Source organism: Anser anser (genome assembly GCF_964211835.1).
Source record: "Anser anser genome assembly, chromosome: 8".
NCBI lineage: Eukaryota > Metazoa > Chordata > Aves > Anseriformes > Anatidae > Anser > Anser anser.
In genome coordinates this window covers 3,965,697-3,980,851 of record NC_139728.1, presented here as the reverse complement: position 1 = coordinate 3,980,851, position 15,155 = coordinate 3,965,697, and the positions used below count along the sequence as shown (strand labels likewise).

The window sequence follows — 15,155 nt, the reverse complement described above, 5'->3', positions numbered from 1 at the left end:
AGGTGATCGCTCCCTGTACTCTGCTCTGGCAAGGCCACATCTTGAGTACTGTGTTCAGTTTTGGGCCCCTTAGTACAAGAAGGACATCTGCATGCCTTTGTTGCCTGTTATTTATGGACACCTCAGGAGGATGTATGTCATTTCAATCATTTTCCACAAAAGCTGTGGTGGTTAGAACTTGCAGTCTTTATGGCTAGAATTTTACATTTGGGGTTAGGTAATGTCTGTCTCATAGTTAGGAGAGAAACACCCAGTTTGTGAGTGTTAGACCTGAATGTCAACATGGACCAGAACCAAAACTAAACAACAATCAACCAACCAACCAAACCCAAAATCAACCAACCAAAACAAACAAACAAAAAAACTTTACAACAACGTAATGCAGCATGGAGACAAGCATACGCTGTGCTCCAGTCTCTGTCCGGATATCCATTGCAAACCTGTCTTTTGCCCCTGGGATCAGGCCAGGGAGCACTCCTGCCCCTTTGAAAGAGGCTGGCTCCCCATTCCACTTGCTGCTTGACTGCCGGGAGCCTGTTGCTTGCAGTGAGGGATAGCACAAGGCAACACAGAAGGCAGTGAAAGATTTTGGTCAAGCCACATCTGCACAGACAGCGAATGACTTAGCGTTGTTTGCTTGGAAGAAAACAGTTGTCTTACTCATGAGATATGTCATGAACAAATTATTGATGGTCACCATTTCCAGAGAACACTTCCTAGCAAATGGATAAGCTTAATTAAGAGTGCTCTTTTGCAACACTCGTTTTGATCAGAATAGCCTTGGGATAGCTTGCAGTTTCCGCGCTCTAAATTAGAGATCTCTGTCTGAGATGGTTTTCTTCTGCTGTTCTTTTGTTGTTGTTCTTTTTTTATGTGTTTTTTCTTTTCTTTTTTCTTTTTTTTTTTTTTTTTCCATCTGATCAGCTCCAAAACCGTGAAGGTTATAGACTGATTTTAAAGTGCACCTTGTCAATAAACGGAGCTTTAAACTTTGCACTGTGGTAGAGCACTAAGCGATGCTTGGCTATGCGCAGAATCACACAGAATCACACAGAATCATCTAGGCTGGAAGAGACCTCCAAGATCACCTAGTCCAACCTCTGACCTAACACTAACAAGTCCTCCACTAAACCATATCACTAAGCTCTACATCTAAACGTCTTTTAAAGACCTCCAGGGATGGTGACTCAACCACTTCCCTGGGCAGCCCATTCCAATGCCTAACAACCCTTTCAGTAAAGAAGTTCTTCCTAACATCCAACCTAAACCTCCCTTGGTGCAACTTTAGCCCATTCCCCCTCATCCTGTCACCAGGCACGTGGGAGAACAGACCAACCCCCACCTCTCTACAGCCTCCTTTAAGGTACCTATAGAGAGCGATAAGGTCGCCCCTGAGCCTCCTCTTCTCCAAGCTGAACAACCCCATCTCCCTCAGCTGCTCCTCACAAGACTTGTTCTCCAGACCCCTCAGCAGCTTCGTTGCCTTTCTCTGGACTCGCTCGAGCACCTCGATGTCCTTCTTGTAGCGAGGGGCCCAAAACTGAACACAGTACTCGAGGTGCGGCCTCACCAGAGCCGAGTACAGGGGGGCAATCACTTCCCTACACCTGCTGGCCACACTGCTTCTTATGCAAGCCAGGATGCTGTTGGCCTTCTTGGCCCCCCAAGCACACTTCTGCCTCATATTAAGCTGACTATCAACCAGTACTCCCAGGTCCTTCTCTGCCAGGCAGCTTTCCAACCACTCATCTCCCAGCCTGTAGTGCTGCTTGGGGTTCTTGTGCCCCAGGTGCAGGACCCGGCACTTGGCCTTGTTGAGCTTCATACAGCTAGCCTCAGCCCATTGGTCCAGCCTATCCAGATCCTCCTGCAGAGACTTCCTACCCTTGAGCAGATTGACACACGCACCTAACTTGGTGTCGTCTGCAGACTTACTGAGGGTGCACTCGATCTCCTCATCCAGATCATCGATAAAGATATTAAAGAGGACTGGCCCCAGTACTGAGCCCTGGGAGACTCCACTAGTAACCGGCCTCAAACTGGATTTAACTCTATTCACCACAACTCTTTGGGCCCGGCTACCCAGCCAGTTTCTAACCCAACGAAGCATACGCCAGTCCAAGCCAAGAACAGCCAGTTTCTTGGGGAGAATGCTGTGGGAAACGGTGTCAAAAGCCTTACTGAAGTCAAGGTAGACCACATCCACAGCCTTTCCCTCATCCACCCAGCATGTCACTTTGTCATAGGAGATCAGGTTAGTCAAGCGGGACCTGCCTTTCATAAAACCATGCTAACAGGGCCTGATCACCTGGTGACCCTGCAAGGTGATGCAGCTCACTTCACATTTACAGGTGGAATAGCAAGCATGAATGTTAATTCGCAGCAAGCCACTGGGGATAACGGTGGGAGAATTGAGCTTTTGTTTGCTAAACGACATAAACTGAGTGTGAACCACGCCACTCACTGGCTTGAATGATGTCAAAGGCTGGAGTAATGGATTGGCACAGCCCAGCTTCATCTGCTGACCTGGGCTCCACGTTGGCTTTGCCCCAGAGAAGGGACCTACTGCCAGCAAGCAGAGGCACTGCTTGCAGCTGCCTGCCACAATGTGCCTGCTCCAGGTTATGGCTATGCGTGCACCTATCAGCCTTGGAAATAGAGCATTTTAACTTCCTCAGGTGCTGGCTTCTTTTGTCTTATTTTTTATTTTCTTCTGTGTTTCTGTGATCTGGGAAATGCAGTGCTCTCTTGGTAGCCTTAAGAGCTACCAGTGGTATTGCCCCTGGTTATGACGTGATAATGCTACTACGATCCCGTTCGTTAGCAGAAAAGACATCACTCTTCAGTTTGATTGCCGTTTATTATTCACTGGGTATGGAGAATCACTCATTCTTGAACACCAGGGAATCGCAAATGGGGGAAACAGCATACATACAGACCGACAGGAGAGAAACAAATTCTGATTGAAGTTATAACTTGGCATCAACGTGAATTGCAACAAATGGATCTTCGTCGCTGTTACTGATCTGGAAGTTAGCCATTCCATCCCCGGAAACATACACCTGCTTTCCAGTACATGCGTTGCCCTCCTTTTGTCCAGAAATAACATCACAGTAGGTACCAGCAGGCAGACCAGTTTGCAAATTGGTATTCATGTACCTGTGTGAAAATCAGTGAACGCTGCTTCTCCGTTGATTTCAAAACAGGTATTTCAAACTGGGTAAAGGAATTCTGAAGCTGATGCTATTGCATGACTTGGAAGGGCAATGTAATGCAAGGGAGTTCTGAGCCTGACCCTGCTTCTCTCCCTGCGCTCTCTTTTGGCCCTCCAGAACTGGGGTGCCACTGCGCGAATCTAGCTCAGGCTGTAGGAGTTGTTTTCATTGGAAGAAAAGGACAGGACAAAATCAAAGCATAAAAGAGCTTCACAACAGGACACATGCTGCTAAAGGTAATCCTAATTGTGATGATCGTTCAATCCATTAGGGTTGAACTGGCTTGGACTGGCTTGGATTGGATTGGCAAGTTTGGATGAGGGAAATGAGAGAGTGCCTCCTCTCCTGAGAACTACCAAAACTTCAGCTCCTACGGCTTACGTCCTTGGGCACTGCTCTGTCCACAGCCTCAGCCTCTTCTAATGTGAACTCATACGTGGGTGTACTGGAGATGACATGATATGTGAGGGAGACCGCAGGAATGGGACGCTCAAGATGCTAACGGACAATCTGTACATCTTCAGACACTCCACTCAGACACCTTAGCCTTGCTTTCGATAGTCTCTATTCACCTGACTGTGCTCTAGCTCAAGGACATCCCCCTTCCCAACACCTGAGCCCTTTCAGTGTTCCGGTTGGGGAGCTATGCTTCTCCTCGCGGATACGGTCTCTCCCACCGACTTACCAGTCGTCGTTATTAAAGACGATGAAGCCTTTATTGCCACGGCCAAAAGCTACTTGATTGCTGTCGTTGTCCCACCAGTTTGAGAAAGGCTGGCCGTCTACCACATTACGGAAGATAACCATGTTCCTGAAAATGCAAGGAATGGCTGTCACTGGAGTTGCAAGAGCTCCACAGCCAAGAGGCTCATGATGCAAAAGTCACTGCTTTTACTGCGTTTTGCTCCAGAGTCTCCTACTTTATTTGCCGCCAGCGATGTTCACAAACCCAGTCGTTGCCACAGGTGGTGTCCGCATTGATTGTAACAGACTTTGTTGATCCATCCGAGTTGCTAGGTGGTCCGATCCAGTCGTTGGCATCCTTTTATTGAAAAGAGACATTTGAAAGTTCTTACTGGAAAACGCAGAGCAAAAAGCGGGAAGGATGACGCATCTAATTTCCACCCACCCAATCCAACACGTGACAGAGAAATCACTTGAGAAGTTTAGCAAACGTGAATCTTCAGCGTTACAAACTTACCTGCCCGTTTACAAAATTTCTTGTCCAACGATAACTTGACATCACACGTGTGAACCCATACGGATGAGCCAACATGAAACCAACGGCCATTTTATAAAGCCTGATGGGCCAAAAGCATAATGAGATGTGGCAAGAGAAAGCGTGCCGGGGAACAAACAGACAAACAAATCAGCAAGAGGAAGAGGCATCACCCAGACAGCCCAGCATTCCTTACCTGGCGTCCCAGAAGGTTAGAATGGAAGCTCCACCAGCCCCGTGCCCCCGCTGGTTGTCATGGTTATCCACAAAGACCAGGGCTCTGTCAGAAGGCACAAAGCCCCAGCCTTCTCCCCAGTTCCTGGCCAAAAACACAAAGACTTGAATCTACCCCGCCAAGCTGCACATCCAGCGTATCCTAGGCAAGCTGCAGGATGGTCACCCTTACTTTAAGTAGGACATCTTTTCTCCATTCCACTTGCGGATCACTGTCCCCAGTTTTGCACCGTATTTGAATTCGGTCACTCGGCCATTATCAAAGTACTGACTGCCTGTGATCGGCTCGCCGCCCAAGTCAATTACCTAGTACAGGAAGCAGAAGGTAATCATCTGTTCCAGTCCCACAGAGACAAAAAATCTGCAGCATACCGCCGGCAACATCACCTCATGCTTTAGATCGAGAGAAATGCATTGCCCAGGACACTCATTTCTGCCAGGCAGATCAACCAAAAGTTGGTACAATACATGATATAACCATGTGGAAAGATGGGGCTGTAGAGTTGCCCTAAGTTGCCGCCTACCACCTCCTGGTGAGTTGACCATTAGAAATCCCGACATAGATTTCAAGGCGTCTTGCATTTCTGAAGGGCAGTTATCACTCGCCCACTGGACTGCAGAGCTCAGCCTTTCCTGGTGTGTAGGAACAGGCCCATGGCATCACTGCCACCTCTCAGGAGGAGGAAGGTAAAAAGGACACAAACACAAACTTAGTCAGAAAGAGAGGCAGAAAGGAAAATCATGGCGATTACCTCTTGGTAAATGAACGGTTTTGTTCCTGAAGGAAACCATTGAGTATTCAGAGTGTTCAGCTTGTCCAGAAATGCTTTGATGTCCCCAGGCCACATATGCTTGGCAGCATCAATCCGGAAGCCTGCTACACCAATACTAATGAGGTGATTCATGTACTCTGCAACTTTTGAGCGTACATAGTCCTTGTCCAGGGCCAGATCAAGAAGACCACTCAAGCGGCAGTCACGGACCTGTGTAAGGAGAAACGTGTAAGGTAAACGAAAAGGAGAAAGGACAAAGGAGCAAGGTAAAGAAGAAGGACAAAGGACAAAGGTAAAAGGAGCAAACAAAGGAAAAAGAAAAGGACAAAGAAATTATACAAAGGATGAAGGACAAAGGACAAAGGAAATGGAAATAAGGAACTGAAAAAGGATGAAAAAAATGGGAAAGGAAAAAGGAGAAAGGAGAAAGGAGAAAACAGAAAGGGAAAAGACAAAAGGAGAAAGGAAAGGGACAAATGGGAAAGGAGAAAGGAGAAAGAAGAAGGTATTGGATAGCACTGTGGTCTCACTCCATGCAGCAGCTTACAGAGCAGCTCTGAATAATATATCACCTCCCCATCTTGATGTCATCAGCGTTCAGTGTGGGAATAGGCACTGAGTATCGTTGCAAAGCATTTGAAGGCTGAGCTGTGACCTTGCGAAAGAACTGCCACACATTCCATGTACAAAAAGACTACCGCGTGCAGCCAGGGTAGCATCTTGTACTGCTGCGAGTTTTGCAGGCGGCACCTTATCAGGCTCAGCTGAGTTTACCAGCCGTAAGGAAGAGCTCACTGGTGCAGCTGAGTGCTTTGGGCTCCATCAGTTCAGGCGCACACTCTTGCGCATGCCCACATGAAACGTGTGGGGCAGGTTTGTGATTTCTCAGTGCCTACAATACTGTGCACCACAAGTACCTTCCCTGAAGAGAAGCCTATGACGCTCACCACTGTATTCACTGGTCAGGTGGCGAAGCGCTGAATCTGTGGTAAACTACTCCGTTTGTGTGGCCTTACGGTAATCTTTACACAACAGGTTAAAAAAGAATTCACAGTTTTCCCATAGAAATTTACCTGGTACATGTCTCCATAATTCTGGATTTCTCCATTTGAGGTGTGACATTTGCCATCATTGAAATCCCAGCTAGAGTACGGCACTTCTGGAAAACTTTCGCTCCCAGCATCGAAATAACTTCCACAGGTAGAATGGGTTCCTGAGCCACCCGCAGCCCCACACATGTGGTTGACAACAGCATCCACATAAATATAAACCTGGAAAAGTAGTGATTGCACTTCAGTATGCTTTGTAGCACTGGGAAGCGACAGTCAGAGCTTTATCGCATCACTGTTAATTCGACCTTTTTCCCCTTTCACTTTCATTTTCCCCTTTCACATTCTCCATTTATGCCTCCTTTGAGGACAGGAGCAGTGACTTCCTTCAGCTGCAACCACACTGCTCGCTGTATCAGTTACATGTTTTAAAGGCACTTACTCCAACGTTGTTGCATCTGGTCACCATGTCCCTGAATTCATTTTCGTTTCCTGATCGAGTGCAGATCTTGTAGCTGATGGGCTGGTATCTTTCCCACCAGGGTCTGTTTGGGTTAGTAACGACAATATTTTCATTTGGAGGAGAAACCTGCAGGTGAGATGGTGGACCTCAGTAAGAAATCAGTAGTTTTTATTTCAAGTTCTATGTGCAAAATGTGCACCAAGATTAGTCCTGGATTTCCATGAGAGACAGGCTTTGAGCCAGACCCGGTCTCTCGCGCTCTCTCTCCCTCCCTGCAGCACAAGCTTGGGTCAGCGAGATGTCAGTCTTGTAGACTGGTGACAAGGAAGTTAGATTTTGTTCCCATGGGCTGCTCACGTCCAGCCTGGGCCTGCTGTCCAAGGACACGCGCATGGCAGGGCTGAAGCCACAGGAACTACTTTTGTCTGGAATAGAGACATCCTTTGGACAGCCAAAACTCCACGCTGAGACACTTGCCTCGGTAAAAAGGGAAGAGGAAAACTTAGCCTTCCAAGGGAAGCCCATCAGGGGAAAGCATGCACCTTTGCAGCTGGTCTGCTGGAGAGACACTCTACCCAGGCCGGCAGGATCTCTGGTTGCACCTAACAGCATTTACTACTTCCATCCCCACGTTCCACACCAAAGTTACTCGGAGCTGGCTGTCTCCGATTCTGGCCTTCTGCGGTTCATTACTCAAATGCTACAAAGCAGTTTTTACTACCTACGGGCAGGAAACAACGTACCTGAACTCCTCCAAATCCATTAGGAGCTAAGTAGCGTTCACACTCAAGAGCAATATCGGCCCAGCGCCATTCAAAGAGATGTACAATAGATGTCCTCCCAGCCTTAGTGTTGGGGTTGTACTGCGCCCCGCAAAGCCCTACGGCCGCGAGGAGAAGGAGAACTTGCATGGTGCCTTCAGCATAAGGCTGTGGTCTCTCCACTGGCCATTTATACTCCTGCAAGATGACTAAGTTCCTATTGCAGCTGACAGATTTCTCAGAGATAAACTCTATCAGTTATTGTTTGGCTAGCGAGCTGGGTATCACTCTTCCGTTTTGTTTTTTCCCAAATTGCCCCACAGCTGAAGATGAAATACCTTTTCATAATGTTTATGCCTTATCATAAATCAAGCAGTCTGTGCGCAGCGCACCCAAATTTGGGACTTTATTCTTTCCAGTCATATAAACAAAGATAATGTATCAGAAGTTAGCCCAGGCGTGACACGTGGACCCTCAAGGGGAGCTCTGGAACGTAAAAGGAAAGGAAAGGAATTAAAAGACAAGTGGAACTCTAATAGCTCTCAGAGAACGAATGAATGCATCAGCATTCAGAGGCATCTAGCGCTCACGATTAATCCCAGCTCACACCTGGCTACCACACCAGCCACTCTCAGTCAATAGCAGATGCATCACACAGCACGTTGTGAGACTTGAACAGCTGAATCACTTACCATTAGCTTAAGACAAGCCTAGAGGGAATGGTGTTTTAAAATTTGACCTCAGATGCATTGGGTTGATCTTGCCACTAATGACAAACAATCAGTTTGTTCTCACTATCCTCTTAATCACAATTTGTAATCACCTCACTGGTTGCTTGTTGTTGAAGAGTAGACAAGGTCATGTGTGGAGCTGGTGCATATTTTTTGGTAGAATGAATTGAGTCCTTTTACTTACGATGTTAGAATCCTTTTTCCCTCTTGCTCCCATTTAGAAATATTTGTCTTCTACTGTGCCTGTGTACTGAAGGTACAAACCAATGAAGCAAAGATTCCCACCAATCAATGTGCCATTGCTATTAGTTAAAATAAAGGCAATATACTAATTCATTTTTTGTAGTGGAAAAAGACCTCTAGTAAGGTCTATGACATGAAAATGAACAGGTGGGCAAATGGGACGTGCTTTTGCATTTCATCCTTGAACACAAATTCTGGGAAAGACAAGAATGTATCTGACGCATATGGAATGTCATGGCTAGTTTAGAAAGAACATACTCGAGGCAGTTCAGGTACAAAGTGTAATGACATTTTCTCTTGGAGTGGGTATGCCTGTTTGTGGACTTCTTGCTTTTCTCACGGTTATTCACTAAGTGTCAGGGATTTTCTGGTTTTTGAATTCTCACAGAGTGTTGTTTTATCATGGGCCTGACTCCAGCTTACTCATGGAGTGTTGTACTAAGAACTTGATGTTATATATTAGTTCCAAATGAGATCCTCATATCATGTCACAAGCAAAAGCTGGAAGGTTTTTGAAAGTGGAAAGTGCAGGAAAAGCCAGCAGAGGCTTAGGCAACAGATCCATTTGGCTTTCCAATTCAGTTTTATGACAGACATCAAAAATCCATCTGCACTATCTCTTTACATCTAATTTTGCATTTCTCTCCTTGACTCAGATAAATCAGTGGTCATTTAAAGGAAGGTGAAAGCCTATGGAGGCGCTCCACAGGAAAGTACTTGAAACCCATCACTTTAACTCAGGTAGAGCAACAGTTACTCTGCATGATTGTGTGATGAAAAACTGTAATATCTGCTAGCAGGCACTGTGAAATAACACTAAAAAAACATAAGGCCAATTTCCAATTACCAGGGTGATTCAGCTGTTCAAGTCTCACAACGTGCTGTGTGATGCATCTGCTATTGACTGAGAGTGGCTGGTGTGGTAGCCAGGTGTGAGCTGGGATTAATCGTGAGCGCTAGATGCCTCTGAATGCTGATGCATTCATTCGTTCTCTGAGAGCTATTAGAGTTCCACTTGTCTTTTAATTCCTTTCCTTTCCTTTTACGTTCCAGAGCTCCACTTGAGGGTCCACGTGTCACGCCTGGGCTAACTTCTGATGCATTATCTTTGTTTATATGACTGGAAAGAATAAAGTCCCAAATTTGGGTGCGCTGCGCACAGACTGCTTGGTTTATGATAAGGCATAAACATTATGAAAAGGTAGTTCATCTTCAGCTGTGGGGCAATTCAGGAAAAAACAAAACGGAAGAGTGATACCCAGCTCGCTAGCCAAACAATAACTGATAGAGTTTATCTCTGAGAAATCTGTCAGCTGCAATAGGAACTTAGTCACCTTGCAGGAGTATAAATGGCCAGTGGAGAGACCACAGCCTTATGCTGAAGGCACCATGCAAGTTCTCCTTCTCCTCGCGGCCGTAGGGCTTTGCGGGGCACAGTACAACCCCAACACTAAGGCTGGGAGGACATCTATTGTACATCTCTTTGAATGGCGCTGGGCCGATATTGCTCTTGAGTGTGAACGCTACTTAGCTCCTAATGGATTTGGAGGAGTTCAGGTACGTTGTTTCCTGCCCGTAGGTAGTAAAACTGCTTTGTAGCATTTGAGTAATGAACCGCAGAAGACCAGAATCGGAGACAGCCAGCTCCGAGTAACTTTGGTGTGGAACGTGGGGATGGAAGTAGTAAATGCTGTTAGGCGCAACCAGAGATCCTGCCGGCCTGGGTAGAGTGTCTCTCCAGCAGACCAGCTGCAAAGGTGCATGCTTTCCCCTGATGGGCTTCCCTTGGAAGGCTAAGTTTTCCTCTTCCCTTTTTACCGAGGCAAGTGTCTCAGCGTGGAGTTTTGGCTTTCCAAAGGATGTCTCTATTCCAGACAAAAGTAGTTCCTGTGGCTTCAGCCCTGCCATGCGCGTGTCCTTGGACACCAGGCCCAGGCTGGACGTGGGCAGCCCATGGGAACAAAAGCGAACTTCCTTGTCACCAGTCTACAAGACTGACATCTCGCTGACCCAAGCTTGTGCTGCAGGGAGGGAGAGAGAGCGAGAGAGACCGGGTCTGGCTCAAAGCCTGTCTCTCATGGAAATCCAGGACTAATCTTGGTGCACATTTTGCACATAGAACTTGAAATAAAAACTACTGATTTCTTACTGAGGTCCACCATCTCACCTGCAGGTTTCTCCTCCAAATGAAAATATTGTCGTTACTAACCCAAACAGACCCTGGTGGGAAAGATACCAGCCCATCAGCTACAAGATCTGCACTCGATCAGGAAACGAAAATGAATTCAGGGACATGGTGACCAGATGCAACAACGTTGGAGTAAGTGCCTTTAAAACATGTAACTGATACAGCGAGCAGTGCGGTTGCAGCTGAGGCAAGTCACTGCTCCTGTCCTCAAAGGAGGCATAAATGGAGAATGAAGTGAAAGGGGAAAATGAAAGTGAAAGGGGAAAAAGGTCGAATTAACAGTGATGCGGTAAAGCTCTGACTGTCGCTTCCCAGTGCTACAAAGCATACTGAAGTGCAATCACTACTTTTCCAGGTTTATATTTATGTGGATGCTGTTGTCAACCACATGTGTGGGGCTGCGGGTGGCTCAGGAACCCACTCAACCTGTGGAAGCTATTTCGATGCTGGGAGCGAAAGTTTTCCAGAAGTGCCGTACTCTAGCTGGGATTTCAATGATGGCAAATGTCACACCTCAAATGGAGAAATCCAGAATTATGGAGACATGTACCAGGTAAATTTTTATGGGAAAACTGTGAATTCTTTTTTAACCTGTTGTGTAAAGATTACCGTAAGGCCACACAAAGGGAGTAGTTTACCACAGATTCAGCGCTTCGCCACCTGACCAGTGAATACAGTGGTGAGCGTCATAGGCTTCTCTTCAGGGAAGGTACTTGTGGTGCACAGTATTGTAGGCACTGAGAAATCACAAACCTGCCCCACATGTTTCATGTGGGCATGCGCAGGAGTGTGCGCCTGAAGTGATGGGGCCCAAGGCACTCAGCTGCACCAGTGAGCTCTTCCTTACGGCTGGTAAACTCAGCTGAGCCTGATAAGGTGCCGCCTGCAAAACTCGCAGCAGTACAAGATGCTACCTTGGCTGCACGCGGTAGTCTTTTTGTACATGGAATGTGTGGCAGTTCTTTCGCAAGGTCACAGCTCAGCCTTCAAATGCTTTGCAATGATACGTTGTGCAGATTCCCATCCTGAACACTGATGACATCAAGAATGGGAGGTGATATTTTACTGACTGCTGCTTTATAAGCTGCTGCATGGAGTGAGACCACAGTGCTATCCAATACCTTCTTCTTCCTCCTTGTTCCTTTATCCCTTCTCCTTTTGTCTTTCTCCCTTCTCATTTCTCTTTTCTCCTTTCTCCTTTCCCATTTCTTTCATTCTTTTCCTTTTCATTTGTCCCTCATACTTTGACTCTTTCCTATCTACTTTTCATTTTCCTTTACGTTTTTCCTTTCTCCGTTTCCTTTACCTTGCTCCTTTTTCCTTTCACAGGTTCGTGACTGCCGCTTGAGTGGTCTTCTTGATCTGGCCCTGGACAAGGACTATGTACGCTCAAAAGTTGCAGAGTACATGAATCACCTCATTAGTATTGGTGTAGCAGGCTTCCGGATTGATGCTGCCAAGCATATGTGGCCTGAGGACATCAAAGCATTTCTGGACAAGCTGAACACTCTGAATACTCAATGGTTTCCTTCAGGAACAAAACCGTTCATTTACCAAGAGGTAATCGCCATGATTTTCCTTTCTGCCTCTCTTTCTGACTAAGTTTGTGTTTGTGTCCTTTTTACCTTCCTCCTCCTGAGAGGTGGCAGTGATGCCATGGGCCTGTTCCTACACACCAGGAAAGGCTGAGCTCTGCAGTCCAGTGCGCGAGTGGTAACTGCCCTTCAGAAATGCAAGACGCCTTGAAATCTATGTCGGGATTTCTAATGGTCAACTCACCAGGAGGTGGTAGGCGGCAACTTAGGGCAACTCTACAGCCCCATCTTTCCACATGGTTATATCATGTATTGTACCAACTTTTGGTTGATCTGCCTGGCAGAAATGAGTGTCCTGGGCAATGCATTTCTCTCGATCTAAAGCATGAGGTGATGTTGCCGGCGGTATGCTGCAGATTTTTTGTCTCTGTGGGACCGGAACAGATGATTACCTTCTGCTTCCTGTACTAGGTAATTGACTTGGGCGGCGAGCCGATCACAGGCAGTCAGTACTTTGATAATGGCCGAGTGACCGAATTCAAATACGGTGCAAAACTGGGGACAGTGATCCGCAAGTGGAATGGAGAAAAGATGTCCTACTTAAAGTAAGGGTGACCATCCTGCAGCTTGCCTAGGATACGCTGGATGTGCAGCTTGGCGGGGTAGATTCAAGTCTTTGTGTTTTTGGCCAGGAACTGGGGAGAAGGCTGGGGCTTTGTGCCTTCTGACAGAGCCCTGGTCTTTGTGGATAACCATGACAACCAGCGGGGGCACGGGGCTGGTGGAGCTTCCATTCTAACCTTCTGGGACGCCAGGTAAGGAATGCTGGGCTGTCTGGGTGATGCCTCTTCCTCTTGCTGATTTGTTTGTCTGTTTGTTCCCCGGCACGCTTTCTCTTGCCACGTCTCATTATGCTTTTGGCCCATCAGGCTTTATAAAATGGCCGTTGGTTTCATGTTGGCTCATCCGTATGGGTTCACACGTGTGATGTCAAGTTATCGTTGGACAAGAAATTTTGTAAACGGGCAGGTAAGTTTGTAACGCTGAAGATTCACGTTTGCTAAACTTCTCAAGTGATTTCTCTGTCACGTGTTGGATTGGGTGGGTGGAAATTAGATGCGTCATCCTTCCCGCTTTTTGCTCTGCGTTTTCCAGTAAGAACTTTCAAATGTCTCTTTTCAATAAAAGGATGCCAACGACTGGATCGGACCACCTAGCAACTCGGATGGATCAACAAAGTCTGTTACAATCAATGCGGACACCACCTGTGGCAACGACTGGGTTTGTGAACATCGCTGGCGGCAAATAAAGTAGGAGACTCTGGAGCAAAACGCAGTAAAAGCAGTGACTTTTGCATCATGAGCCTCTTGGCTGTGGAGCTCTTGCAACTCCAGTGACAGCCATTCCTTGCATTTTCAGGAACATGGTTATCTTCCGTAACGTGGTAGACGGCCAGCCTTTCTCAAACTGGTGGGACAACGACAGCAATCAAGTAGCTTTTGGCCGTGGCAATAAAGGCTTCATCGTCTTTAATAACGACGACTGGTAAGTCGGTGGGAGAGACCGTATCCGCGAGGAGAAGCATAGCTCCCCAACTGGAACACTGAAAGGGCTCAGGTGTTGGGAAGGGGGATGTCCTTGAGCTAGAGCACAGTCAGGTGAATAGAGACTATCGAAAGCAAGGCTAAGGTGTCTGAGTGGAGTGTCTGAAGATGTACAGATTGTCCGTTAGCATCTTGAGCGTCCCATTCCTGCGGTCTCCCTCACATATCATGTCATCTCCAGTACACCCACATATGAGTTCACATTAGAAGAGGCTGAGGCTGTGGACAGAGCAGTGCCCAAGGACGTAAGCCGTAGGAGCTGAAGTTTTGGTAGTTCTCAGGAGAGGAGGCACTCTCTCATTTCCCTCATCCAAACTTGCCAATCCAATCCAAGCCAGTCCAAGCCAGTTCAACCCTAATGGATTGAACGATCATCACAATTAGGATTACCTTTAGCAGCATGTGTCCTGTTGTGAAGCTCTTTTATGCTTTGATTTTGTCCTGTCCTTTTCTTCCAATGAAAACAACTCCTACAGCCTGAGCTAGATTCGCGCAGTGGCACCCCAGTTCTGGAGGGCCAAAAGAGAGCGCAGGGAGAGAAGCAGGGTCAGGCTCAGAACTCCCTTGCATTACATTGCCCTTTCAAGTCATGCAATAGCATCAGCTTCAGAATTCCTTTACCCAGTTTGAAATACCTGTTTTGAAATCAACGGAGAAGCAGCGTTCACTGATTTTCATACAGGTACATGAACACCAATTTGCAAACTGGTCTGCCTGCTGGTACCTACTGTGATGTTATTTCTGGACAAAAGGAGGGCAACGCATGTACTGGAAAGCAGGTGTATGTTTCCGGGGATGGAATGGCTAACTTCCAGATCAGTAACAGCGACGAAGATCCATTTGTTGCAATTCACGTTGACGCCAAGTTATAACTTCAATCAGAATTTGTTTCTCTCCTGTTGGTCTGTACGTATGCTGTTTCCCCCATTTGCGATTCCCTGGTGTTCAAGAATGAGTGATTCTCCATACCCAGTGAATAATAAACGGCAATCAAACTGAAGAGTGATGTCTTTTCTCCTAACGAACGGGATCGTAGTAGCATTATCACATCATAACCAGGGGCAATACCATTGGTAGCTCTTAAGGCTACCAAGAGAGCACTGCATTTCCCAGATCACAGAAACACAGAAGAAAATAAAA

The 15,155-nt window shown here is 46.8% G+C and overlaps 2 protein-coding genes across 2 annotated transcripts; one reads left to right on the top strand and one right to left on the bottom strand.

The window, feature by feature from the left end:
• Positions 1 to 2,841: 2,841 nt before the first annotated feature.
• On the bottom strand, positions 2,842 to 7,879 carry LOC310903220 (pancreatic alpha-amylase-like). The gene is made up of 10 exons (XM_083845981.1): positions 7,697 to 7,879; positions 6,933 to 7,079; positions 6,515 to 6,712; positions 5,421 to 5,651; positions 4,841 to 4,974; positions 4,631 to 4,753; positions 4,417 to 4,516; positions 4,136 to 4,257; positions 3,901 to 4,026; positions 2,842 to 3,159 (listed from the first exon to the last, which is right to left on the bottom strand). The coding sequence occupies exons 1-10, from the start codon at positions 7,862 to 7,864 to the stop codon at positions 2,970 to 2,972; spliced, it is 1,539 nt and encodes a 512-aa protein (XP_083702107.1). The 5' UTR covers positions 7,865 to 7,879; the 3' UTR covers positions 2,842 to 2,969.
• Positions 7,880 to 10,013: 2,134 nt separating this feature from the next.
• Positions 10,014 to 15,043, top strand: LOC310903218 (pancreatic alpha-amylase-like). Its single transcript, XM_083845978.1, has 10 exons — positions 10,014 to 10,245; positions 10,862 to 11,008; positions 11,232 to 11,429; positions 12,206 to 12,436; positions 12,883 to 13,016; positions 13,104 to 13,226; positions 13,341 to 13,440; positions 13,600 to 13,721; positions 13,831 to 13,956; positions 14,698 to 15,043. Exons 1-10 carry the CDS (start codon positions 10,078 to 10,080, stop codon positions 14,885 to 14,887), a joined length of 1,539 nt encoding a protein of 512 aa, XP_083702104.1. The 5' UTR covers positions 10,014 to 10,077; the 3' UTR covers positions 14,888 to 15,043.
• Positions 15,044 to 15,155: the final 112 nt, after the last annotated feature.

Coding starts and splice junctions, on each gene's coding strand:
- LOC310903220 (XM_083845981.1), bottom strand. CDS start 7,864: ATGCAAGTTCTCCTTCTCCTCGCGGCCGTAGGGCTTTGCGGGGCGCAG. Junction 5,652..6,514: donor ATTATGGAGACATGTACCAG/GTAAATTTCTAT, acceptor CTCCTTACACAG/GTCCGTGACTGCCGCTTGAG. Junction 3,160..3,900: donor GTCTTTAATAACGACGACTG/GTAAGTCGGTGG, acceptor ATTTTCACACAG/GTACATGAATACCAATTTGC.
- LOC310903218 (XM_083845978.1), top strand. CDS start 10,078: ATGCAAGTTCTCCTTCTCCTCGCGGCCGTAGGGCTTTGCGGGGCACAG. Junction 11,009..11,231: donor CCAGATGCAACAACGTTGGA/GTAAGTGCCTTT, acceptor CTACTTTTCCAG/GTTTATATTTATGTGGATGC. Junction 13,957..14,697: donor GTCTTTAATAACGACGACTG/GTAAGTCGGTGG, acceptor ATTTTCATACAG/GTACATGAACACCAATTTGC.